This window comes from Bos grunniens, chromosome 2 (genome assembly GCF_055505025.1).
Source record: "Bos grunniens cultivar Pamir isolate PY7600 chromosome 2, Bosgru_T2T1.0, whole genome shotgun sequence".
In the NCBI taxonomy this organism is placed as follows: Eukaryota; Metazoa; Chordata; class Mammalia; order Artiodactyla; family Bovidae; genus Bos; species Bos grunniens.
Genome location: NC_141166.1, coordinates 72,154,660 through 72,182,478, shown reverse-complemented (window position 1 = coordinate 72,182,478; position 27,819 = coordinate 72,154,660). Strand labels below are relative to the sequence as shown.

The following is a 27,819-nucleotide window of genomic DNA, read 5'->3' as shown; positions in this document are numbered from 1 at the left end:
AATCCCAGGGACGGAGGAGCCTGGTGGGCTGCCATCTATGGGGTCGCACAGAGTCAGACACGACTGAAGCGACTTAGCAGCAGGAACAGCTTCCCTCATAACTCAGTCAGTAAATCATCTGCCTCCAATGCAGGAGACCTGGTTCAATCCCTGGGTCAGGAAGATCCCCTGGAGAAGGAAACGGCAACCCACTCCAGTATTCTTGCCTGGAGAATCCTATGGACAGAGGAGCCTGACAGGCTACAGTCCATGGGGTCGCAAGAGTCAGACACAACTTAGCGACTAAACCACCACCACCACCACCATCTAGATGGATCTCTTCCAGATGTTACTCTTACATCTCAAATATACAAAACTGAACTGTTTTTTCAAAACTGATGGTTTTGAGAACTGCTATAAATTTGAGGGCAACTCTGATCTCTTGAGGAAATTTTAGGACAGCAAATGAATCAAGAGATGTCACACATCCTTATGCATGTGCGCGTGCTAAGTTGCTTCAGTTGTGTCCGACTCTGTGATGCCATGGACTGTAGCCTGCCAGGCTCCTCTGTCCATGGGATTTCCCAGGCAGGATACTGGAGTGGGTTGCCATTTCCTCCTCCAGGGGTCTTCCCAACCCAGGGATCAAACCCACATCTTCTGCATTGGCAAGAGGGTTCTTTACTACTAGCACCACCTGGGAAGTCCCACTTGTGCTTATAATTTCAGCTAAAGGCAATAATCAAACTCAATTATCTTTAGACACTGGATTACCCCCATGGCACTGGATCCTTGCAGGAAGGCAGAAGATTCCGAGTGGCTGCCCACTCACGTAGGGGACAGATGAGAGTGCAGAGCAGGCAGCCAAGGCAGCCTGCACTGACTCTCTGCTACCCATCTGCTCTAGCCATTACCAGGCAGTTGTCCTGAGCGGACAGGCCAGAAGTTATGTTTGATAATTAGATTTAATCACAGTCTTCCTAAAGTTTAATACCATTTCCCTTGTGAATTCTTAAGCAAAGAGACAATATTCTTCCCTAAAGAGAAAGAGAGAGTCAGACTGAGCCATCAGCATTGCTGAAAAGGATTTCCTGGAAACACATAAACAACACAAAGGGGAGAGGCGTCAGTGTGACTGCACACATATGTTGCTTAAGAGCAAGAGTTGTACATCTGTTGTCATATTGTCTTCTCTGTAGAAAGGGAAAACATTGTTCCATGGCAGAGCAATAGATTTTTTTTCCTAAAAATCTCCCATAACATTGTTTATCTCACTTTGCTCTGCTTTTTTGTCAGAGACCTCATCACCCTCTCAGAGACCTAGAATATCAACCTTTGTTTTGTCTTTGGTTCCCAACTATCCTTCGCATCCAGGTTCTGGTTAGGAGTTGGAAGAATCAGCTCTGAATTCTCCCTTCAGTGTGTCTTCCTCCTCCTCCCCGATGCTGCCATTGTATTTCAGGGGTAGGTGGTCCTTGTAGGATGCTGCAGTCACGTGTTTTCTGATCTCCCCACCTGCCCTTGCAGTCTCTCTTTGTTGCTGGTACTGGAGGGGTAGTTACTTAAAATACATGTTTGGTCACTTTTCTTCCCCACAGTGTCTTGCTCCTTCCACCTGTCTAGTTTTCTCTCTGACCAGTGCCCCTGTTCTGTGCCCTCTGACCCTGTTAGAGCAGAACTGACTACCAGAGCACACCGAGGCCCTCCTAGAACCCCCTTGTTCTCAAGCTCTGCCTCGTGCTCTGTGACTTATTTATAGGTGTGTTTGTCTGTGTGTGTGAAATGTGTTTACAAATAAGCCATAAAATACATATTTACAGTGAAAAATTATAATGCAAACAGTTGAGTAACTGCTGTTAGGTCAGCCAATGAAATATCAGGAAAAGCGCAGAGTACCACCCTCTGCCCCCTACCTTGAGCTTGTCTCTCATCACAGCTTCCTTTCTCCCCATTGAAGGCAATGATTCATCTGACTTCTGGGATAATCCTTTCCTTGCTTTTCAAAAGAAAAAATAATTTTACTTCCTATTTTTATATTCCTGAACAATGTAAGTTTTCCAGTTTAACGTGTACATGAAGTCATAATGGGAGGTTATGTGTGTGTGTGTGTGCGCGCGCGCGTGTGTGCATTGTTCAGTTGCTAAGTCATGTCTGACTGTGTGTGTGTGTGTGCGTGTGTGTGCGCATGTGCGCGTGTGCATTGTTGTTCAGTTGCTAAGTCATGTCTGACTCTCCCCATGAACTGCAGCATGGCAGGCTCCTCTGTCCTTCACTATTTCCTTGAGTTTGCTCAAATTCCTGTCCATTGAGTTAGTGATGCCATCCAACCATTTCATCCTCTGTTGTCTCCTTTTCTTGCTCTCAATCTTTCCCCGCATCAGGGATTTTTCCAATGAGTCCATTCTTCACATCAGGTGGCCAAAGTATTGGAGCTTCAGCTTCAGCATCAGTCCTTCCAACGAATATTCAGGGTTGATTTCCTTGAGGATTGACTGGTTTGATCTCTTTGTTGTCCAAGGCACACTCAGAAGTCTCTTCCAACATCACAGTTCAAAAGCATAAATTCTTTGGCACTCAACCCTCTTTATGTGAGAGTTGGCACTCAACTCTCACATCTTTGCATGACTACTGGAAAAACCATAGGTTTGACTATACAGACCTTTGTCAGCAAAATGGTGTCTCTGCTTTTTGATATGCTGTCTAGGCTGGTCATAGCTTTTCTTCCAAGGAGAAAGTGTCTTAATTTCATGACTGTAGTCACAGTGAATTTGGAGCCTAAGAAAATAAAATCTGCCACTGTTTCCATTCTTTTCCCCATCTATTTGGCATGAAATGATGGGACCAGATGCCATGATCTTAGTTTTTTTAATATTGAAGTTTAAGCCAGCTTTTTCACTCTCCACTTTCCCCTTCATCAAGAGGCTGTTAGTTCCTCTTCATTTTCTGCCATTGGATGGTGTCATCTATATGTATAAATATAAATAGGTTTAAATATATTGATATTATAATCTCCATGTATAGCAAGTACATCCATGTTACTGCAAATATTTATTGCTTAATATAATATTACTATTTGTATTTGTTACTGCAAATATTTCACTCTTTTTATGTCTATTTTCACTATTCTGATGACTAAGTAATATTCCATTGTATATATGTACCACATCTTTTTTATCCATTCATCTGTCAGTGGATATTTAAGTTGTCTCCATGTCTTGGCTATTATAAATGGTGCTGCTATGAATGTAGGGATGCATGTATCTTTTCAAATTATAGTTTAATCTGGGTATATGCTCAGGAGTAGGATTGCTACATCATATATCCACTATATTTTTATATTTTTACCAATGAGTTTTTGCTTGACCAGTATCATTTTGTATTTTATGAGTCAAAAACTTAAAAAACAGATTTGCTGGAATGTCTCTCCCTTTTGTGTCTTAGTCTATATTCTGTCTTGCACATTGTTAGAGGTAAAAAAAAATGATTGTTATTATTGCCATAAAGATAATAATAATAGTAAAAATAACATAAGACAGACTTTCCAGTCACTATTTAAAGGTATATTTAGCATACTTTTACAAACAAAAAGCCAAACAAGATTTTTTTATTTAGTGCTATCACTGCAAGATTTATGCATGCCATACATAAATCATTCTCTTTATTCCACTGTTTCTTTTTTCCATACAGTATTTCATTATATAAATTTACCACAAATTATATACCAGTTTTACTGTTAATCTTCATCTGGATTATCTCCATCTAGATGATGGTAAAAACAAAGCTGCTCTGAATGTATGTGTATGGCCGTCCTGGTATATGCATTCACAGGCATCTGTAGTAGGTATACCTACAGATGGCTTTGCGGGGTCAAGAGGTATATGAGCTGCTGCTTCTTCTGCAGGTTAACTGTTCTACAATGAATGCACTCATTTACATCGCCAACAGTAGGACAGGAGAGTTCCTGTTGCTCCATGTGTTGACCAACCTTTTTTCTGTTCATGCCAATCTGGTGCATGTGTAATGGTATATCTTTAGTTTTAACTTGTATTTTTAATTAACTTCCTCTCTGGAGTAAAACGATTCCTGAACCACAAATGTCTGTATGCTTGTTTGCTTCCCTTGTTTATCTTTCGGGTCTTTTCAGTTCAGAGGTCAAAATTTCCTATTCCTGAAGACATTCCCAGTCAATTCAATAACCTGAGTTGCCTGCTTCTTAGCAGACTGGAGACAAACACTTAGGCTATGTTTCTCAGGCTATCTTTGCTTACACGCTGTTCTTAAAAATACTTTAAGGATAAGGACTATGTATATAAAGAAAATATCCCTGTAGATTAGAGCATGTATATGGATGATTTTTAAGTTCTTGTCTGTAAAATGGAGCACCTCATACAGTCTAGGGGTCGTTCCTTAAATGAGATAATGAGGTCAATATATTAACGGATTATGTTATACAAATCGAGTTTTATATAGTTAAACTATTAAAATGACTGACAATTGATGTCCCAAACATTCTGAACGCAACAAGGTGATCAGATCTGTTCACATTTCTCAGTTCTGTGAAATTTCTCTGTGACTCTTCCAGAGCCAAAAAATTCACTGTAGTCCCCTTATTGCTTGAAAGAGATTTGGGATTTCTTTCTTTCTTTGTTCTCTTTTTTCTTTTTTTAGCTGCACAGGGTCTTCATTGCTGTGAGCAGGCTTTCTCTAGCTGCAGCGAGCAGGGGCTGTTCTCTGTGGTGACTTCTTGTTGCAGAGCACACGCTTCTGTGGTTGTGGTGCTTGGTCTCAGTAGTTGCTGCTCAAGGGTTCTAGAGCATACACTGTGGCACATGGGCCAAATTGCCCACAACATGTGGACTCTTCCTGGGCCAGGAATCACACCCATGCCCCCTGCATTGGCAGAGGGATTCTTAATCACTGGACCACCAGGGAAGTTTCTAGATTTGGTATTTCTGAATGCATATCCTGGGAGTGAAATATGTTTAAAGGATGTTTTTGCTAAGAACTATAGAGTACCTGAATTTTGGGCTCTGTCATGATTAAAAAATTACTTGTATCTTGAGCACAAATATGTAATTTTTGAAATTGCTGAAGTTTTCGATTTTAATAGAAATCCTTTGACAGTAGTATTAAATGTTTGTAATAATTAAATGTTTGTACCAGTCTTTAAAAATATGCACTTGTCAAACATACAAAGCTTCACTTCCCTGAATTAACACAAGTCTGACTCCCAAGTGCAATCTGTTCCAGGCTGAAAAGACCAATTTTTCTCTTCAAGCTGGTGGAGGTGGGAGATGAAATTTCAGGGAAGTGGATCCCAGGTTCAGTTCAATTCAGTTCAGTTCAGTCACTCAGTCCTGTCCGACTCTTTGCGACCCCATGAATTGTAGCACGCCAGGCCTGCCTGTCCATCACCAACTCCCGGAATTCACTCAAACTCACATCCATCGAGTCAGTGATGCCATCCAGCCATCTCATCCTCTGTCGTCCCCTTCTCCTCCTGCCCCCAGTCCCTCCCAGCATCAGAGTCTTTTCCAATGAGTTAACTCTTCACATGAGGTGACCAAAGCACTGGAGTTTCAGCTTTAGCATCATTCCTTCCAAAGAACACCCAGGACTGATCTGCTTTAGAATGGACTGGTTGCATCTCCTTGCAGTCCAAGGGACTCTCAAGAGTCTTCTCCAACACCACAGTTCAAAAGCATCAATTCTTCAGCACTCAGCTTTCTTCACAGTCCAACTCTCACATCTATACATGACTACTGGAAAAACCATAGCCTTGACTGGACGGACCTTTGTTGGCAAAGTAATGTCTCTGCTTTTGAATATGCTATCTAGGCTGGTCATAACTTTCCTTACAAGGAGTAAGCGTCTTTTAATTTCATGGCTGCAGTCACCATCTGTAGTGATGTTGGAGCCCAAAAAAATAAAGTCTGACACTGTTTCCCCATCTATTTCCCATGAAGTGATGAGTCCAGATGCCATGATCTTTGTTTTCTGAATGTTGAGCTTTAAGCCAACTTTTTCACTCTCGTCTTTCACTTTCATCAAGAGGCCTTAACCCCTCTTATTTAGCAAGTACAGAGACAAAGGAAGCAACATCATTAATAGGGGAGGAAGTATAAGTACTAGCAGCTTTATGATGCTTTGGTATTGGGTTTCCAAAATCAACTTGTCAAAACAGACCTTGGGCAGAAGACCTAAATAGGCATTTCTCCAAAGAAGAAGACATACACAGATGGCCAATAGGCACATGAAACAGATGTTCAACGTTGCTAATCATTAGAGAAATGCAAATCAAAACTATAATGAACTATATCACCTCTTACCAGTCAGAGTATCCATCATTAAAAATCTACAATTAACAAATGCTACAGAGAGTATGGAGAAAAGGGAACCCTCCCACACTGTTGGTGGGAATGTGAACTGGTACAACCACTGTGGGAAACAGTGTGGAGGTTCCTTAAAAAACTAAAAATAGAGCTACAATATGATCCAGAAACCCTATTCCTGGGCATATATCTGGACAAAACTAATTTGAAAAGACACGTGTACTCCCATGTTCATAGGTTGTTGATATTTCCCCTAGTGATCTTGATTCCAGCTTGTGATTCATCCAGCCTGGTATTTTGCATGATGTACTCTGCATAAATGTAAATAAGCAGGGTAACAATATATAGCTTTGTTGTACTCCTTTCTCAATTTTTAACCAGTCAGTTTTTCCATGTCCAGTTCTAATGTTACTCCTTGACCTGCATACAAATTTCTCAGGAGACAGGTAAGGTGGTCTGGTACACCCATCTCTTGAAGAATTTTCTAGTTTGTTGTGATCCACACCATCAAAGGCTTTAATGTAGTCAATGAAGCAGATGTTTTTCCAGAATTCCCTTGCTTTCTCTGTGGTCCAGTGAATGTTGGCAATTTGATCTCTGGTTGCTCTGCCTTTTCTAAACCCAGCTGTACATCTGGAAGTTTACATACTGCTGATATAAACTGCCATGTGCAAAATAGATAAACAGGGTCCTACTGTATAACACAGGAAGCTATATTTAATATCCCATGATAAACTATAATAGAAAAGAATATTATAATATATTATACATATATACTTCTCTCTCTATATATATATATATACACTTCTCTCTCTCTATATATATATATATATGTATATACTTCTCTCTCTCTCTCTCTCTATATATATATATACTTCTCTCTCTATGTATTTATATATGTGTGTGTGTGTGTGTATGTGTGTGTAGAACTGAATCACTTTGCTGTACACCAGAAATTAACATAGTAAATCAACTATGCTTAAATAAAATATAAACTAAAACAGACCTTAAGAGAAAAGCAGAGCAGAGAATAGCATCGGAGTTGAGTTGTATAGTTCAAATGGTTTCCTGGATGAAAAAAACAACACAGTCAGAAACAGCAGATAGCAGGGCACATTTATACCATAAGAGAACTGCTGTCAGGCGATCTATTGGTAGATAGGAGCAATGTGTGCTGCAGCCAGCTCATGCCAGCTTTTAAGAGCCAGTTGGTAGTTTTCAAGAATTTTCCAATCCTGCTGTGAATCATAGCAATTATTATTAATTAAATCATATAAACTTACACATAATTAAAGAAAGTTAATACATACTCAAAACAAATCACGTCTTAATTACGTGCTAACGTTTTACCACCATCTAAATTCTATATCCAGGGTGGTAGGAATCCTGTGTGATGGTGCACCACTAGTCTGCATCTTCTGCCAGCTCTGTGCAGCTGGAAGTGAGGCATGATAGGAGTAATGACACCATGGAAATCAGAAAAACCACAAAGCAGGACTCTTCTCTCCCAAAGAGCCAGTTGTTAAGTATCTGCCAGTGGGCTCCTAAAGAGGACGTTGATTTACTGGTGTGAGAATGTGAGGATTCTGGAGGCTGGTGTGTGAAGCCTGTTTTCAGTGTGCCAGGTCCAGAGTCCTACCCTGTGACTTTGTTATCCCTACTCGGTGTCATTCTGAGGACTTACTTGACTTTTCCGTGATGGGCATAGCCTTGAAAGGGGGAGGGGGAAGTGGGGAAATGGGATCAGCAGCTGCAGTGATTTGCCAAAATGTCAGACCTGTGCAGGTGGCAAAAGTTTGCAAAGAAGTTTGAGTAGAATCAAGAGACAGAAGCTTGGAGGCATAAAGCAGAAGCGTTCATTTCCCTAAACCTATTAATATTTCTTTTTGTAATCCTAATGGTGGCCTACATACCTTCGATGCAAGAGTTTTATATGTAAAGGGTCAGAATTTCAAAGAATCTGGATTTCTTCCACATCCTAAGCACATTACAGGATATGGGAAAGCAAAGGTGCCTGCTTTCAAAGAGTAGAACAACTGGAGGGGAGGAATATAGTCCATCCTGGACTGTAATGTGGTGGGTACTGTAACAAAAGGGCAGACAGGGTGCTCCAAGAGCGTGACGGTAGGGACCTGGCCCAGTGGCATCCACAAATCAGGCAGGCAACTATTTCATGTGTGCAGTTCAGGAAAACTATGAGTAGCATATTGTTCTTTTCATCTGCCCTAAAGGCTAGTGGAGGTTATTATTCCAAACCTTACAGGAAAGCCTAGCAGGAGATAGGCTTTCAAGGTGATAGGATTGATATCCTTATGATAGGATTTCAAGGTGAAATGTAATGTCCTTTCCCAGACCATCCTGCACCCCTGCAAACCTGCCTACTTTCTAACTCCTGAAATGTTACAATTAAAGATTCACTCCTTAATCCTCTCTTAAAATGAAAATCCTTTTGGTGCTTTGTTTATCAGCTTTGAATCTTAATGTGAATGAAGTTAGCAGTATGTCTCTGAGGGAGATGGTGCTTGATAAATGGGTACCTGGAAATAGAAATAAAGTATGAGAAAGTGAGGGGAAAATAGACAAGGGGGACCCACAGATGAGAGGTGCCAGTGGCTGAAGCTAATCTGTATGTGAGGCTGTTTACAATATTGAGGACCCAGGTTACACTTGTCTTGGCTAAACCTTCCCAATCAACAGAATAACTTCTATCCTGGCTGACACCCTTCCTGGTGATAAAGCCTATGAGTTGCCCACATTCCAGATGGAAATTGTTTTACAAAGGACAGAGGGAACTAACACTGATCAAGTTCTGCAATGGGCCAGGCTCTGTTTTAGATTTGTTTTACACTCATCATCTCATTCATCCCTAGAAGAGCGATGGGGATTTACTGTCACTCCTGTTTATCAAGGAGGAGACAGACTCAAAGAGTCCAGGTGACCTGCTAGAAGTGATGGGAAGCTGGAGGTAGCACCAAGATCCAAATAAACATTTGACTTCAAAAGTCAGGCCTGGTTCCATTATTTAAAAAAATAACAAAGGAGATTAACAAAGCATGTTGGCACCTCCCTTTAGAATCGCATACTTTCCTCCTAGGATGATAGATTCTTCTCATTCCTACATATGAAATCTGTACATGGATCTTTCCTGTATATCCCCATAGGAAATAAAATTATCAAGCTTTTTTTGTTTGTATTATGAAAACATTAACTTTTATTATTTTCCAGATATGTAATATCAAATAATATTTTTCTGAATCACACACATTTTTATCTATTCTACACATAGATGCACACACACACAGAAATGCCCTCTCAGGGGCCATTTCTCCCCAGTGAAAATCACTGATCTAGGAGAAGAGAGACAGACTCATAAACAGAGAAAGTGAAGTACAAGATTGTATGGTGTTTTTATCTGTATATAGTGAAAAATCATTATGATAGGTGTTCTACTCAGAATCTGTAGATGGCATGTTGTGGAAGTAAAGAAGAGCACCTGTTACACCTCAAGAGACTCATGAAGACTTCCTGATGGAGAAGGCAAACATGATGACCATCTCCAGTTGCAGAGAAACATTAAGAAACTCCTGCACAGTTAAAGGCAGATGGTATAGCCAGGGAGAGGCAGTTCCTGATGACTGTCTTCATTCTGAAGCTGATTCCCCCAGGTCACTGGTTCTCCAAGTGTGGCCCTCAGACCAGCAGTATCAGCATCATCTGGAAACTTGTTAGAGATGCACATTCTCAGGCCCTGTCCTAATTACACTGAATCCAAACCCTAGGGATCTAACAAGCAATCCTAGATCTCAGAATCATACCAAGTCATCCTGGTGCCTACTCAAGTCTGCCAGCCCCTGGTCTAAAGCCCCAGCCAAGGATTTAAACTCTGCAAATACATAGAGGTTTCATCGCAAAGTGTTTTCTAGTCAGGCCTGCAGATGTGTCTTGCATAACATGTTATCATTGCTTGGGACGCTGAACTCCTCGAGACATGGATGCTATTTTTATTTGAATTTAGGTCTCCAATGCCTTGGGCTGGGCCTTCAGTTCCTGGGATCCATCAAGTTAGTTTAGTGCAAGAGTAAGGACATTTTGGCTGCGTGTCTATGGCATATGAGCACTGAGATTCCTCCTAATCCTTCTAGGAATTCACATCTTATTCCTGTGGTGGGAGGACAGAGCTTGTAAATATTTCCTGAAATTTTCTAAAGTGACGAAATTTATCTCCATGATGCATAGCAGCCCTAGACATTGCCCAGGTATGGAGACTGCAGCTCTTAAATACAGTAAGTGGGGAACTTCGCTGGTGGTCCAGTGGTTAAGACTCTGTGCTTCAAATGCCAGGGGTGCAGGTTTGACCTCTGGTCGGGGAACTAGGATCCCTTGTGCCCCATGGTGCTGCAAAAAAATTACTGTCAGTGGAAAAGACCCTTTTGCTGGCTACCCACCCCAACATGACCACCACAATGACTGGATATGATGATATGAATGATCCTGAAATTCCAAAAGTTTTTAAGATGAAGATAAAAGGAAGGAGATGTGATACCCAGGACCAGTTCTTGGTGTCCTCTATATTCAGGCTTCCTACTGCCCTACTCGATGAAAATGTGAACACTTGGATGGCCTGCTTGATGGCACATTTAGCCACTACCATGATGCTTTCTCCTCGGATAGTTTTCAAAATAAACAGATTACAGTGTAATTAAGGATATTTAGGGCATCTCTGTTTTGCTTGGAAGGCTGAATCTGAAGTGAGATTGTTAGGATGGTGCTTTAATGGGCAATTGGGATATGTAACTGGAGTGCCACAGGACTCTGCTTCAGAGATGCGATCATAAAAGAGTGCTTTCCCACTTGGGGCCTAACCACAATTTTCAAAAAATACCCTTTTCCTGACCTTATTCTGACCTGTTTGACTTTGCTGAATTAAAGGGTTTTTTGCAAACTGGGAAGATGTCATTCCGAAAAAGACCAGCTGTTACAGAAGGGAAACCACGGGCATGCGGCCCTTTTAATGATTGTGAATTGGAGTTTTTTCTCTTTCCTGTTCTTTTTCCCCTTCAGAGAACATCTTTCTCTTTCCACGTTCTTCCTTTCTCCACAAAACAAGTGGTAAAGCAAGGGCGGTAAAAACTAACCTCTGAGGAGTCTGAGTAAAAGGTATGGAAGAATTCTCTGTAGTATTCTCAAAACCTTTTCTAACATCTGAAATTACTTTAAAATTTAAATATATGCCCCATTTAAGTTTTTAGGTTCACGTCTTAGCCAGACCACAAAAAAATGAGTAGAATTTAGAAAAGCCAATGAGCAAGTGAAACATATCCCATCTAAAACAGTGGAACCAAAGGCATAGCCTGGGGAATGAGAACTTGGACTTCATGAGATGAACAGGGACTGGGACTGACCTGAGAGATGGTACATACTATCTAGTGGGAAATGTAAGTTTGTATAGATGAGTGGGCACAGAGTATAAGAGGTGAAAATCCTGCAGTAGAGTTGTTATTTTATGCAGAGCAACATTTTTTAAGCAGAATTATTCTACCTTTTGGTCTGTGGAAAAGGATACTGTCTTAGTCTGTTCAGGCTGCAATAACAAAATACCACAGACGGAGTAGTTTATAAATAACAGAGATTTATTTTTCTCATTTCCAGAGTCTGGGAAGTCCAAGACCAGTGCCCCAGCAATGGTCAAGTTTTAGTCAGGGTCCTCCTCTTGCTTCACAGCCATAGTTAGCACCTTCTCACTCTGTCCTCACAGGAGGAAGAGGGATTGGCAAACTTCAGAGCCTCCTTTTTGAGGACTATAATCCCCTTCATGGGGACTCCAACCTCCTGACCTACTGTCCTTCCAAAGGCCCCACCCCATAGTATCTCATTGGGCACTGGGACCATAAGGATTTGGGGAGGACACAAACATTCAACCATAGCAGATGGATTAAGTGCATTTATAGCGTAGAGAGATTTAAACATAATAAGCACTTAGAGGATTAATGTAGAGCAGTCCTTTAGAAACATGGGTCCATTTAGTCATTTGTAAACTCTGGCCAGCATGTCTGTTAACAGAGCAGGGTCTCTAAGAAACATAGTTTCTTTAAAACATATATTGATATTGCTGTGTTAGTTGCTCAGTCCTGACTCTTTGTGACTCCCGGAACTATAGCCCACCAGGCTCCTCTGTTCATGGAATTTCCCAGGCAAGAATACTGGAGTGGGTTGCCATTTCCTTCTCCAATATTAATATTAAACATGCATTAACTCAACATTGTAAATCAGCTATACTTCAATTAAATTTTTTTTAAAAACCATATATTAATTCATGCCCATTTTCTATAGTAAACCAAAACAATATAGATTTACTCTATGTAGCTCTTCAATTTTATAAAGATATTTTAGGACTTTAGGGATGAAATCAGAAACATTTAGATCCCTGTAATTTGGAGTCATGAGGAAACAGCACAGAGCAGGAAATCCTCTAAATCAGGGACTAAGCCTCGCACAAGGTTTTGATCATCATTGTGCAAGACAGAGCTGAACCCTAAAACCCACCGTTACATTTAATTGAACACTCTAATGACATCCTCTGAGAACACTGCTTTAATAACATGCTTATTTAAAGTGACAAAACCCATGTCATCATTCTTTAATTCTCAGTAGTGACACCAACATTTTCTTTTTCTCTCTTTGCCTTATCCTCTCCTATCCCTCCCATATAAACAGACGCTGTCTCTTTAAATCACACTTAATTAAGTTTTCTTTTTTCTTTTCCTGTTTTTTCCCCTATTGTCTTGTGTTGGTAGCAGGTTAATCCTGAATTTCTAATAAATACAAATGGATTAAATAAAATCATGAGTTTAAGAGTATTTTAACTTCATTGGTATAATTGTTAATATCTCCATCATCCCCTGGGATATGTAGGATTACATTAATTAAAGTGGTCTCTGTAACTGAATGCGTTAACCATAAATGTGGCTGCTGTGTCTTCCCCAGCACTCTTTAGGTATTTAATTTCCTTGCCTGCAATAGATTGTCAGAGCAGTAAACGTGAGGCAACTAATGTAAATGGTGTAATGACGGTAATTATCTGAATGGATCGATTGGAGTGTTATTGCAACGTGATATTGTGGGCAGAAGCAATATTAGACATCCCATACACACTCTGTTTTCAATTTTATTTCCTTACACATTTTTTTCCCAAGATTTTTCAAGTGAAAGTAATGTCAGCCGGCGTTGCTATTCTCTCCTTTATCTCTCCCTATCACCCTTTGTGCTGCTGCTTTACTAAATAAAACCAGCAGAGCCCAGGAAAACTAAATTTCTCCAAAGAAAGCAGTGACCTTATAAGATGGAAATTCTAGCAGTTTCTCTGTGATTCATGGTATCCAAATATTTGAACCTGAAGTCACTTTGTAGATGGGCTATAGATTGGCTAGTTTGTCCCCTTCACTCATTAACTGCTAAAGAACTGTAATCTCAAGGAGGGTTCAATGACTTGTTGAAGGTTACACAACACGGTATTGCCAGGCAAACTAGAAGGGGGTGGAATTGGCCCTCTCTCTCTTCTGGGCTGGGCAGGGAGCCGAGAGTGTGCACCAGCTGCAGGCCAAAAGGGGTTCAGTGTGACAGGCCAAAGCAGAGCGAACCCTGGAAGAAACATTAAGTCAGGAAAGTTTCCTTTTCCTTTGAGTGGGGAATGAAATGATGGAACCATCTGGGATAACCAGTACTTAAAAATCCAAACAGATGTTCAGCATGAGGGTAGAAGGTTTGGGCTGGGTCGCAGATGTCTGTCCATGATGAGAATGGAAAGACCATGGCAGGATCCCACCTGAGGGACAGGAGTGTTGGGAGAGGATTACTAAAACAGGGATTCAAACTCAGAGGGAAAAGGTCAAAGCCAAGTATTAGAATTGGAAGTTGAAGAAGAAACAGAGGTTTGAATCCTTGGACTTGAAAGATGACTAGGTCGAAACGATCTGACAGTGGCAAGAGCACCTTGAAACGGCCTGTTTCCTGTCAGTTTTCTTCGACTTTTGTGCCCCATCCTAGTTCAGTCACACCACTGGCTTTGCTTGTTACGTAACAAATGGGTGTAAGTCTAAAACTTTTCATACATCTGCCCCCCAAAATCCCAACAACATTCAAAGCACTGATAAAACCACACAGAACCCACGCCTTCTGTGTTCCAGAAAACGGAACACTTAGAACTTCAATTGCTGTACATAGAAAAATAAACGCCAAATACCCACAGCACTACCTGCAGCAAGCCTGGTGTCCCAGGGCAGGATGGTGGCACAGGGTACAAGGAAAGCACTCCCAGAACGAGATGACCTGACACCACAAGCTCAGATCTCAGTACTGGCTATCGGACAGGCCTTAAGGTGTGCACAACCTTAAGGTGACCATCTCAGCAAGGTAGTGACTCTAGGGAGAAGAGGGCAAAGAGAAGATATACTGTTTGGAGATGTGAATGTGAAGGGGAAAAGATGAGGGGAAATTTCAAGATGCTATGGAAATAGACCAGCCTCCTCCATCATCATCCGGTAAAGAGGCTAAAACAAGGGTATATATTGCAAGGCTGGAGGAATAGTGTGTGAAAGTGATAGACTCTGATAAAGCAGGAAGAATGTACCGGAGAGCTGGTTGGGAAAAGGAATGAGGCAAGGACTGTTGATTGTTGCATGTGTAATAAGAGGCAAGGCACGGAATTGTAACTAGATGGTAGCAACAGAGGGAGCAATGAAAGGACCTGTAAGAGGTGTGTGGGTGGTATCAAAGAGATAGGAAAGGAAGCAACACTTTGCTCTTTTTAAGGTACTTTGACTTTTGGAATCATGTTCATGTTTTTCATATTCAAAAAATAACACGAAAGCAACAAGAAGATGAGAAATTAAATTTGAATGCCATCAGAAACAAATTAACTGAATTTAAAAATACATTTTCAAATTAAGAACATAACCACACTAAAGTGGGACGTGGGGGAAGAGCCAATCTATTATCTTTTCAATTCAGTCGCTCGGTCATGTCCGACTCTTTGTGACACCATGGACTGCAGCACGCCAGGCTTCCCTGTCCATCACCAACTCCCAGAGCTTGCTCAAACTCATGTTCATTGAGTAAGTGATGCCATCCAACCATCTCATCCTCTGTTGTCCCCTTCTCCTCCTGCCTTCAATCTTTCCCAGCATCGGGGTCTTTTCCAATGAATCAGTTCTTTGCATCAGGTGGCCAAAGTATTGGAGTTTCAGCTTCAACATCAGTCCTTCCAATAAATATTCAGGACTGATTTCCTTTAGGATTGACTGGTTGGATCTCCTTGCAGGCAAGGCACTCTCAAGAGTCTTCTCCAACACCACAGTTCAAGAGCATCAATTCTTTGGTGCTCAACTTTCTTTATAGTCCACCTCTCACATCCATTCATGACTACTGGAGAAGTCATAGCAAAATCCTTGATAGAGTGGGTGGGGATGGTGTTCACAGTTGGCAGCCAGAGGGAAAATATCAGTCAGTAGATTGAGAACAAGCCAGGAAGGCAAAGGGAAGTGAGTAAGAAAATTTTAGCAGAATGGAAGGAGACAGAGCCACGAGCATGAGCCAACTTAAAAAATATGATTTGATGATAATGGAGAGGTGAAGGCAAAGAGTTGGACATGACTGAGCGACTGAACTGAACAGAACTGAACCTTAACCAAGTGATCAAAGTTAACATATCCAAATACGGGACAGATAGACATACAGGAGCCTGATATGATGCACTAAGAAGGATGCAGTATCATTTCTGTTCCGTTATTGCCAAGTTTGCAGAAGGAAACTTGAAAGAAACCTAAATTAAGTGACATTCCACAATGTAATTGTCTGTTACTATTTAAAAAAAAAAAAAATAGAAGGAAGAAATCATGAAAGACAACTCTTCCAGATTACATGCTCTTGGATGAATGCTAAACACATGCAATGCCTGATCCTGGATATGATTCTGGGTTGGAAAAAGTTTGCCCTAATGACATTATTGGGACAATGGATGAATGGAATAAGGACTATAGAAGAGACTGGGTGCTGTATTAATCAACATTGTATTTCCTGATTTTGAAAACTATACTCTGATTGTCTTCATTATTGGAAAATATATACAGAAGTAGTTAGGGATAAAGAATTGCAGGAAGAAAAAAATGAAAGAGAAGAAAATAATACAGAAAATCTGGCAAAATTGTTGAATCTGAGGAAAGGGTATATGGCAGTTCATCATACTGTTCTTGAACATTTACTGTTCTTGAACATCATCTGCAAGTTTGAAATTACTTCCAAATAAGAAGTTTTTTAAAGCCTGGTGGAAAGAATCTAAATAGAAAATGTGGATCTATGTACGAACACCTCCTAAAAATCATACCACAGTTTTGAAAAAAATGATTTTGAGATCTGTATCCCCATTTCTAAATGTCAGGGAGGGCTGTCCTGAAGGGGAGAGAAGCAAGGTTGCCTTAGGGGATTGAGACAGTGGTTATGGCAGCCGTGGGACAGGTTAACTTACACAGTTTAGGACTCAGGCCAAGGTCAGCAGTGGCGAGAGTGAACCCGGGTCACCAGAGGCAGAAGGCAGTTCTCTTGCCACCACTCTATGTTTCACTGAGTGTTTCTGTTCCTTTGTTATTTTGCTAGTAACCTGGTAACCATATTCAACCTAGGATCCTACAGTACCTTATTTAGCATTCAGGTACCTACAAGGCTCTGAGGAGCAGAAAAGCAGTACTTTTAAGAAGGCAAGTGGAGAGGGGAGGGACTCAAGCATGGTTCAGTTCTTGAGTTGCTCATTGTAGCCTCATGTTCAAAAGTCATTGATTAACCAGGAAAACAACATGTTTAGTCTGCCTTTGGAATTATACTTTCATGACTTTACCTGAGAGTCTCTTCTGTGACCTAAACAAATACCAGGTTATGAATTTATGACAGGTCTTAATGAAGTAGATTAAGGCATTTCTTCCATTTACATTTTCATAGAATGAAATAAACATTGTAATCTTTTTTACAGAACACTTTCACATCAGGCCATGATTTGATTTTCTGCCTGTTCAGAATACCAAGTTTTGCATTTCTTTAAGCCCTAATGCCTTTTTGTGAGAGATAAGACAGAAGTCATCCCTGAGAGATTTATAATAGTACTTAGAGCAAACTCGTCAAAGATTCTTCTACAAGATTGTTTTGGATCCTGAGGAGATATATTTAGTAACTGTATTGAAGAAGTTGTCACATAACACAACATTTCATTGATTTATTTGTATTATTTTTGTGTCTTCACTGCAGGCAGAGAATTCAGCATTGGCTTTGGAAAATGAAAATCAAAGGGAACAGTATGAGAGATGTCTTGATGAGGTAAGGGGAACAGAGAGGTTCTGGATAAGAGGTTGGACTATTTAGGATTCCTTGGTCAGATCTTAATATATGTCTCTTACCAGTCCTGAACAAACATTAGCATTTAGTCCTTGAAAGGGAGGTTGTAAACAAGGAATATGGATAAGGAATGTCAGTCTGTCCCCTCCCCCTCCCTCCCTGTATCCTTATACAGGCGTCTACAAATTCCTTTTGGTTATTGTTTAATATTCTCGGGGCATAGGTTGTGAGATGCTTCACTGTATGATAAATTCCTCCTGTCCAGTAAGTGTGATCCCAGCCTGTGAATGAGAAAAGCTGCCTCGGGGCACACTGCATCGTCTCCAATTGGATGCCATTTCTGAATAAAAGCAAAATCCTTGATAGAGTGGGTGGGGATGGTGTTCACAGTTGGCAGCCAGAGGGAAAATATCAGTCAGTAGGTTGAGAACAAGCCAAGAAGGCAAAGGGAAGTAAGAAAATTTGAGCAGAATGGAAGGAGACAGAGCCACGAGCATGAGCCAACTTAAGAAATATGATTTGATGATAATGGAGAGGTGAAGGCAAAGATGGCAGGTGTCTCAGATTCCTGAGAGGGGAAGGAAAATTGGAAAGTGGGCAGGCCCTCATTCTCTTCTCAGTCATCCCCTCACTCCTGGCAGGGAGTGCACCATCCATCCTTCCTGTGTCACCTTGCCAGGGCTTGCCAGTGACCTCTCTGACCAGCTCTCGTCTGGGGTTGGTTGGCAATTGAAGTTATTCATTTAATGGGATGACTCTTCCAGTCATCTGCCCAATACCCTAAAACTTGCACATATCCTTCTAGAAGATTCAGTTTAATAGTTGTTATGATAGAGCTGACAGAGATTTCAAGAAAATTAGAAAAATTATGTTCAGTCACGTTCCACTTCCTGAGCCATGGAAACTGGAAGTATATCTTCAGTCTTTTCCTCCTCACTATCAATTGGGAAACTTTTTCCAACAAATACTCTTGAATTTCCTTCCCCCTTCTCTACCCCGTCCATGAAGGTGATGGAATAAATGACAAAGAACACAATTTAAAAGCCCAGTTGTGGCATAGTCACCTCTGCCATATACTTCTCTTCTCCCTCGAAATTAGAAATGGTGTTTCCTCACAGAGTTCCACATGTGCTTGATATTTTCCTACACCAGTGGTTCTTGTAGTGTGATCCCTGAACTGGCAACATCAGCCTCGTCTGGGAACTTGTTAGAAATGCAAATTCTTTTTTTTTTTTTCATTTAACCTTTAAAATTTATTTTGGCTGTGCTGGGTTTTTGTTGCAGCATGTAGGCTTTCTCTAGCTGCAGCTCTGAGGCTTCTTTCTTGTTGTAGCACAAGGGCTTCTCTTATTCTAGGGTATGAACTCTAAGGGAAGCCCCAGAAACACAAATTCTTAAGCCCCAGCCATAGAGAATAAGAGATTCTGGGAGTGGAGGTGGGCCTGGCTATGATCTCTGTATCAGCAAGATCTCCAGACGATCCTGCTGAACCCTGCAAACCAAGAGCCATTATCCTCATAACACACACCACTTTGCTTCACAGTCACTTGTCGAAGAACCTTCAAACAATCCCTAGAAAGTTGTTTAGTTATTTAATATTTTAATTGTCTCAAAGCTCCAGCCATATGGGGCTTTCCTGGTGGCTCAAATGATAAAAAATCTACCTGCATTGCAGGAGATCCAGGTTCGATCCCTGAGTAGGGAAGATCCCCTGAAGGAGGGCATGGCAATCCACTCTAGTATTCTTGCCTGGAAATCCCACAGACAGAGGAGCCTACTGGGCTACAGTCCACAGGATCACAAAGAGTCAAACACAACTGAGTGACCAACACTTTTCCAGCTATATGTATTAGTTACTCAAACAAAATGGTGTTTGCAGTCCCTTTGCCCTGTCAAGACTTGAAAGGACTCAGAGTCATCTTTACAATGTCCAGAGTTAAAAGAATCACTCAAATCAGTTGACATAAAAGCAGGAGTGATGACTCATGTCTAGTGAGGCCAGTTCAGCCCCTCTCACCTCTGTTCCCCAGGCTGTTGGTCCAATCAAAGTTGAGGGCAAGAAATTCCAAATAGATCCAAGGATATTTAAAGGAACAAATACTGCCCTTGGGTCATATGTATTGATCAGCAAAGTACTACCTTAACCTCCTGCACAGGAATTTCCAATTAGAATCCCTATTCAGAAGTCAAATTTATGTGAATCATACCACATAAACTTAATTTGTCACAGTTTCCCCATAAATCATCCTTCCTCATCAGTCAAAAAACTCCCAGCATTTATTTATGGAAACTCAGGGTCTGTTTTCTATATGTCCCCTATGCCTACATCCCAAAGGTTTCATTAGAATGTGACTGGCACAACTGAAGTTTTCACCCACAGAATCATTTAGTATAAAGTTTCCACTGAAGACAGAATTTTCAGAGGGAGAATTTCTCCCTTCTTAATTGCAGAAATTAACTGTTGCCAAAGAGGTGATTTGTAACAAAGAACCACCTCTGAGCACTACAAATGTTTTGTATTCATGAATCCTGGCCCCTGATTACACATGCCAGTTGTTTTGTAACTAATTGCACAAGGGGAGACAATCCATTTCTATGCATTGCAAGAGAACACTCTCAAAGGGGTAGTTGAATGTAGTAATAATGCCAACTGGAAATTCTTTTCCAGGCTTTTTGTACTAATTAAACAAACTAACAAGGTAAGGCCTCATGCTAAGTTATTTCCTTGCTGGTGGGTTTCATAAAATATACACAGGTGGATGAAATGTAAATTTGAAGTGCTTCTCAGTCCCTTTTGCACTGATTGTTATTTTTTGAGAAATGAAGAACATATTGAGGATTTGGGGAAAGTACTTGGGGGTCAGAGATTCCCTCTGATTCCCTAAAAAAAGGGTGTGTTTATTCAGAAGGAACAGACATGCATCCATAGATACACACACACACACACACACAAATACATGCACACACTGTGTCACTTACCATCACCTCTCCTGCCACCCAAACCCTCATCTCCTCACCTTGCAATACAAAAGCAAAACCAAGGACCGCTCCTGATTGTGAGGGAAGAGACTAGAGGTTTTCATGTTTGCATCTAGCTTCTGTGTCCAGCTGTTGAACAGTTCACTGGCAAGCAGTGAAGTGTTTATTCTCAGTATCTCCTTGGCCAGTTCCTTTAAGACCAGTTTATTCCCAAGTAGAGAAGTGTAATGACACATACAACTTCCTCAAACTAATGTCTTACATTTGGATAGATTCAGCTGTGCCCTCCAAACCTTTGTAAGATGTGAACCTTGCCCAGGCTCTGGGATCTCAGGGTGCCGCCAGCCTAGCAGGATAAGTGAGGGAGATGGTTAATCCCAGAGGAAGGAGGTGAGGGAAACTCACAGAGGAAATGGGCCACACTGGGGACTTGGAGAACAGACAGCACAGTCACCAAAGGTCAGGAGGAATGGTGGGCAGGAGGTAAAGAGGGCAAAACTGAAAGGACCTCTTTAGTGAAAGAGCTGGAGCAGATGAAGTCAGATCTAGAAAGGTGAGTGATTCTCACTCTTACCAGCACATTGGACTCACTGCAGAGCTTTGAAAGAACAGCTGGCTGTCCCCAGAGATTCTGACCTGATTCTGCTCTAGATCAGAGCCTGAGTATTAGAATTTTTTAAAGCACTCCAGGGGTTTGTAATATTCAGCCAAGATTAAGAACCACTACCCTTACGTCTCTGAATGTGTGTTTTAGAGAGCATTTTCAGAAGGCATCTGTAAGATGAAAGCTCCACCAAACTGGGTATGATGATAGAAGAGCCAGGTGAACCCATGCAGAAATTTAAAGTTATTTCCAATTTCCTAACAGTGTCTGAGCAAAAAATAAACCCCAGCCCAGTGTTTCTCAAATTGTTTCTCCAGACCCCTCTGCATCACTATGAGGTGTCTCAATTGTTAAAAATTTGATTCTTAGACTTCACTCAACTACTCTTAAACAGAATGAGGGGTGAGAGAACTGTCAATTTGAAGAAGCTTCCCAGGTGAAGCCACCGAACACAGAAGTTGGAGAACCTGCCTCCCCAATCAGGCCATTAGAGTTAGACCAGAGTTCATACCAGGTTACCAGAGTATTTGAGTTCTTCTTTGACTTTTCCACACTCTACACTTCAGATCACAAGGACAGGGAAAACCAGACCTATGAGTGTGGTTCAAGAAAAAAGAAAAAAAAAAAAGCAGCAGAATTTCTTTTAAAGCAAGACTAACTAAAGGCAGAAGTAGATTAAGAACAGTTTTTACTTTTCTTTCTTATTCCTATGGGATATGCCAAGACTGGATTGCTGAATCATCTACCACATGTGGGACCTAAGTCATCTTTAAAATCAATGTCTTGACAAACGTAGATGGCACATGATGTTGCTTATGGCTCTCACATGCTTCAAATGTCCATTTCATGTCCATTTCATGAACGGATCATTCTTGTGCCTGCTCTAGACTCTAACCACCATTAGCAGTACTTTTGTTCTCGTTAACAATATTTTTCCAATATTCAGCACAATCCTTAGCCCAGACTAGGTCACTCAAGGCATATTTATTGAATAACTAAATGAACGAATGGAGATTATGAGCAGCAAATTAATTTCCAAATTAGTTTTTGCTGGAATTCCACATACATATTTAGTTGAATTTCTCCCACTCCCAGGATCTTACAGGGTTTCTTTTTACAGAATAAATAAATAATGTAGATGCTTAGTGATTTTTATTTATACATGTATTTTACACACAAATACACACACACAGACTTCATCCCTTTACAAATGAAAGGGCTTCTTCTCAAACCATCCTTCCTTAAATGCTTACCTGAAAATGTGTTTTACTTCCTGAAGTTTGAGTGACCAGATTCAGATTTAACATTTTTGTCAGGTATTTTTCATCAGGTACTGTCCAAGGTGGTTTCTCTGATGATGTCTGTCATCTCATACTTTTTTCACAACAACTTCAGAGGCCGACGGTTCCCCTGCATTACAGATGAGAAAAATTAGGTTGCTCTCCCACCCCTGTGCATATCAGTGATTGGTCAACACAGGACCATATTGGAACCCGGGTTTTTCTTGTGATTCTCCACCGGTGCTCCTCGTACTTGCCCCCAGCTGTCTTCCTACAATAAACCAAGGTCAAAAGTAGAGAAAACTTCTCCAAAGCACAATTTCTAAAATGTGTGCTTTTGTGACCAGTTTTTTAATTACCTGGCTGACAAGGTAGTGGCTTTGCATGTAAAGCACATAAAAGGATGAAAGTAGGGCAACCAGGCAGGAGGATAAGACTTTAAGCACAGTGTCCACTGAGTTCCTCCCTCGCCCACCTTCGATCCCATCTCCAATTGTCTTCTGGATGTGGTGAGAATTGGCTCCCTCTGGAATGAACTCCCCGATATGGCTTCTCATTCAGCCTCAGGGGCTGTTGTGCAATAAAATAACAGACAAATCTGCATCCCCTATTCTCCTCCCTCTGCCCACCCACTTTGAGATCCCTCCACACCTGAGAGGGAAGAACAAAGAAGCATGTGGGTCAAAGATGAGCCAGGTGTCAAAGGAGCTGGCTTGTCTGAGAGAATTCTTACGGAGAGGAAAGAAGAGATGTACCACAGTGCCCGCCCACCCCTGTTCCTCTCCTAGATGCAAAGGGGGCGCTTTCCACAAAGAGCCTAAGCGAAATGGTCAAACAAGCCAGGGGCTTAGGGACCATCAGCTTTGCCCAGTGTGTCTCGGGTTCCTGTGACCCAGCCCAGCTGCTCGTTTCTTTTTCTTTCTTTGGAGAGGAAAGCTGTCAGCTGACATTGGAAGGTATTTGTTCTCATTAGCTGGGCCTGCCAGGGTGTGATTATTTGCAACCCAAGTGCTGAGGGCAGGATGCGATGATGAAGGCAGGGGCCCATTTCCAGGGATCATCTTGTGAGACTATGAGAGGTTGCAGGCACAAGCTCCGAACAGTTGTTCTGTGCATGCATCTGAGAAGCCTAGCTGTTAAAAGTCCTAACAAAACCCAAGAAACTATCCTTATAGACAGTACCAAGGAAAGCATTTGTATCACTTGCCTGCTTTTCTGCAAAGAACCTGTGAGCCCTTCCGGGTAATAGAACCCCATGTCAGTAGGTAAAGAAATAATGCGTTTGTTCAATTTTCGGGTAGAGCAAACAATTGTCCAAAATATATGCCAAAAGTAACTGTATCAGAAATAGAGTCTGTAAGCCTATAGGGCAAACATACTTGGATTGCAAAGATATAACATATTTACTCCTGCAGGCTTTTACAGATAAGATACTCATTTATGACTCCTGTTAAATCATGTAGAGAGCTATTTTATGTGACCACCATTCCACAGACTGGTTTAAGTGAGGGGCCAGTTCTGAGGAAGAAAAGAAAATATTGATATTAGGCAGTTTTATGAGAATGTAAATCAAATCCAAAGGTTGCTATACAAAAGAATTAAATTATTTATGGTATAAATTAAGTTTGGTACATTGCTTCTGACTTAAGCAGCATGAATAGTTCTTCTGTTTTTTGTGTGTTTTTTTAATTTGCAAGAATAAAATAGATGGTATGTAGTTTGACTTTAAATTCTCATGAATTTGAATGAACATTTAAAAACTGAAAGGTTTTCAAGATTATGCTATTGGTCAATTTGTGTGGGCTGAGTAACATTTGTCACCATTGTGATTGTGTATAAATAAAGTGATAAAAGAAAAACAGCACAAGTTACAGAAAATGACTTATTTTAGTCTACAGTAATCCTTAGATATCTTCTTTAACTTAGACTGGACTAAAAGAAATACCTAATAATACTTTTTCTTCAAAACTATAGTTAGTTTCAGTAAAAAGCCTTTCTTTTAAACTTAATGTCAGCAATGTAAATTTGAAAAGGATTCTGATAGGAAAAGAATTCCCTCTTGTATATATCAATTATATAGGTAATCTGATTTTAGTCATTTACTACTTGTAGTGCAAATGTCTGCTAACCACAAATAGATGACAGCCTCTATTATAATTTTCAGTGAGGCTTACTGGTAGCCAGCTGTCATTAAGGATATGCTATTTTGTCAATATTGAGTCAAGAAGCAAATTCCATGAAAACATTTTTACCGTAATCTATTCCAGTATACTAAAAAGAGAAATGAGCATACACAATTTAGTATCAACAAAAATTTAATTTGTTATCAAGAGAAAGAGAAGATAAAAGTGTGGTCTTTAGTCTTTGGTTGAATATGAGAATTAGCAAGATGATTACAAGTTTATCACACTTATAACTGTGTTCTTGCCTAACTCTTACCAGCTATGCTCCTTTTGAAACCAAGAAACACATCCCAGTCATAGATACTGTGCAAATTTATATTGGATAAGTGAAGGAAGAAATGAATGAACAGAAATATTTAGGATATTTAAATAGCCTGACTTGGTCTTTAATGTTGTCAGTTTCTATTATTACACTAAATGTTTACCATATGTGTATGTACTGACTAAAAAATTTCATATAATTCACCTATCTACCATAATTTTATCAATAGTAGCCATATGGGTATATAACTTTAAGATTGTGGTGAAGTTTAATAAGTGACTCTCTGGAGTGTTTTTGAAATCTGCAGGTGAAAAAGAAATCTTAGTATAAATACATGCAGAAAGATGAATAGTTTTCAGAGAAAATGCCAGATCCTTGAAATATGAGAAATGTGTTACTGATTTTTCACATGGCCTTTAACTGGAATTGTGCCACATGCTCACTCCTAAGCCAGTCACTGAAAGGGAATGAAATTACCAACACCAATTCACCATTCACCTCCTAGGGCCAAGAGGGGTCCAGCTTTTCCTACTGTCCCAAACTGCCCGATACCTGAAGAAAATTAGGGTTCTAGTAATAAGTGACAATTTTATTTAGTTGTATATTAGAAGAAACTCAACATAACAGTGGATATTTTGTTTCTACCTCATATGCAAGTTCAGAAATAGAAAGTGCAGCTCCATACATCATCAGGACAAGGCTCATTCTATTTTTCTGCACCCAACTACTTAATATGTGACTTTCATTTTCAAGATGGCTGCCAAAGCTCTAGCCATCACTTTCATATCCCAGCAGGGAAATAAAGAATAAGGATGGGCCCTCTTTTTTTTAGGAGACTGCCTATCCATCAGTCCAAGAAAATGGACCGTCTGGAACTCATTGGGCCAGAATTTTGTCACACAGTGACAAGGCAGGTTGGGAAATGCATTTGTGTGTATCCAGGCAAAAAAAATCAGGGGATGTAAGGGAAAATAAAGAATAGAGTAAGCAACTTTCAGACTGTCTTATAGGTAGTAATGACAGAGGATAATATAAACGAAGATGTGGAGGAGGAAAGCAAAGCCTATATAGGAATGAAGGAGTTGCCCCTATTCTGCACTTTCCACCTACCTCTATTGCAAGTAATTCCAGGCAATGAAATAGTCACACAGCAAAAGAACGGGAAGGAGAGGCAAAGGGCATTGTAAATCAGCAGTGTAAAACTGTGTACAGATAATTAGGATCATGTTTTGCACTATATCATTTTTTAGCCTTCTTAAAGTACTTTACATATGAAAGGGTATTATTTTTCCAAATATGGAAATGTGAGAGTCAAGGTATGAATGATCTTTCCAGCCTAACCATCTTAATTAGCAACAAGGTCACCTTTGGAAAATGCAAAATATTACCTAGAAGGATAGGCTTATTATGAAAAGAATCAAATCCTGTAGAAGTAGAGGAAAGAGCCAGACGAGGAGCTCATTAGCTTTGGGAAACTTATTGGTAAATTAGAGTCTGTGCGTATAGGGTCTCATTATTATAATCAGCAACTCTTTTCTTTATTTTTTAAAGGTAGCCAACCAGGTTGTGCAAGCCCTGCTCACTCAAAAGGTAGGTCACTTTCTGGCTTTATTATTTTCATAGCACTTACGTGAATAGATTGGAACTCACATTGTCAGACTAAAGGAAACTATGATTGATAGCTGCAATACTTTTTCATTTATTCAGTTAGGTTAAAATTGTATGCGTTTTAGATGGCATATGAACATCAATGACCAATAGATTCATAAAATTTAAACTCTTGGGGAAGTAATAGAAAGCTTTTTGAAGATGAAAGATTTCCATGGGCCTACCTAGATGAGTAGCAAACCTATCATTTTTATTTAGTAAATGTAAACATTAAATAAGTTGATGGATTCCTCTGGCCTCTATAAAATGAATAGCCTCTGATGGACAGCATTAACAGAGGCCTAAAATTCAGCAAGAGATCTTTGAGGTTAGGAAGGTTATTTAACTTCTCTGGACCTTAATTCCTCTTCTGTAAAATAGAGATAGCAATGTCCACCTCCCAGAATTGCTATGGTCACTCTATGAAAAGGAGGAGCTGTTCCCACAAAAACAGCTCTGTGGTAAAGATAAAGCAAATGGTGGTGCTAAATACTTGAAAGTTGCTGAGAGTAGATTGTAAGCTTTCTCTCCACAATTTTTTTTTTTTTAAGAGAGTTAACTATGTGTAATGATGGATGTGTTAATTATTTTGCTCTTGGTAATCATTCTACCATGTAATGTATATCAAATTATCACATCTTACACTTTAAGTATATACAATTATATATGTGAATTTCTCCTCAATAAAGTTAGGGGAAAAACAATTGTTAGTCTCTGAGCATGAAATTTTTATACCTTCTCCTTTGTTGTCATCTTATTCTGCTTTCAGATCATGTTATTGGGGCAGAATGGGTAAATGCAGGTAGTTTGCCCAAACTTAGCTAGTTTGGTGAATTTTATTGAACATTTCGCATCTCTTTCCATGATCTATCTGAGAGGCTGAATTCTAGTTCCTTCTTATTTTGTTTATTCTGAGTTACTGCTGTATGAGATAGAGATATCCTCAAAAGAAAATGTGGGAACATGTGACTTGTTCAGGCAGATGTGACTTAGGAGAGCAAAATCACTTATGGCATTTAAATGTTTTTAGTTGAGAACAATTTTAGGGTTTGGCTACTTCTCATGAATGTACTTAAATAATTATTTTAAATGCATGCTGTAAAGGCATTGTGATAACAGTTTTGCTAGACTTTCTCCCCCGACTACTTCTGTCAAAATATCATGCTTCCTGGTATAA

General features: G+C 40.2%; 1 protein-coding gene across 16 annotated transcripts in view; it reads left to right on the top strand.

Moving 5' to 3' along the window:
• Positions 1–27,819, top strand: part of NCKAP5 (NCK associated protein 5) — a 1,217,724-nt gene that overhangs the window by 961,862 nt on the left and 228,043 nt on the right. For 13 of the 16 annotated variants that reach the window (XM_086350084.1, XM_086350120.1, XM_086350141.1 and 10 more), the window contains 2 exons: positions 17,601–17,669; positions 26,547–26,585. In XM_086350084.1, coding sequence (XP_086206210.1) covers positions 17,601–17,669; positions 26,547–26,585 — 108 coding nt within the window. Of the gene's footprint in view, positions 1–17,600; positions 17,670–21,004; positions 21,220–23,202; positions 23,507–23,538; positions 23,816–26,546; positions 26,586–27,819 lie in introns of those variants that run through there. The other 3 variants (XM_086350179.1, XM_086350171.1, XM_086350163.1) reach the window with 3 other exon arrangements.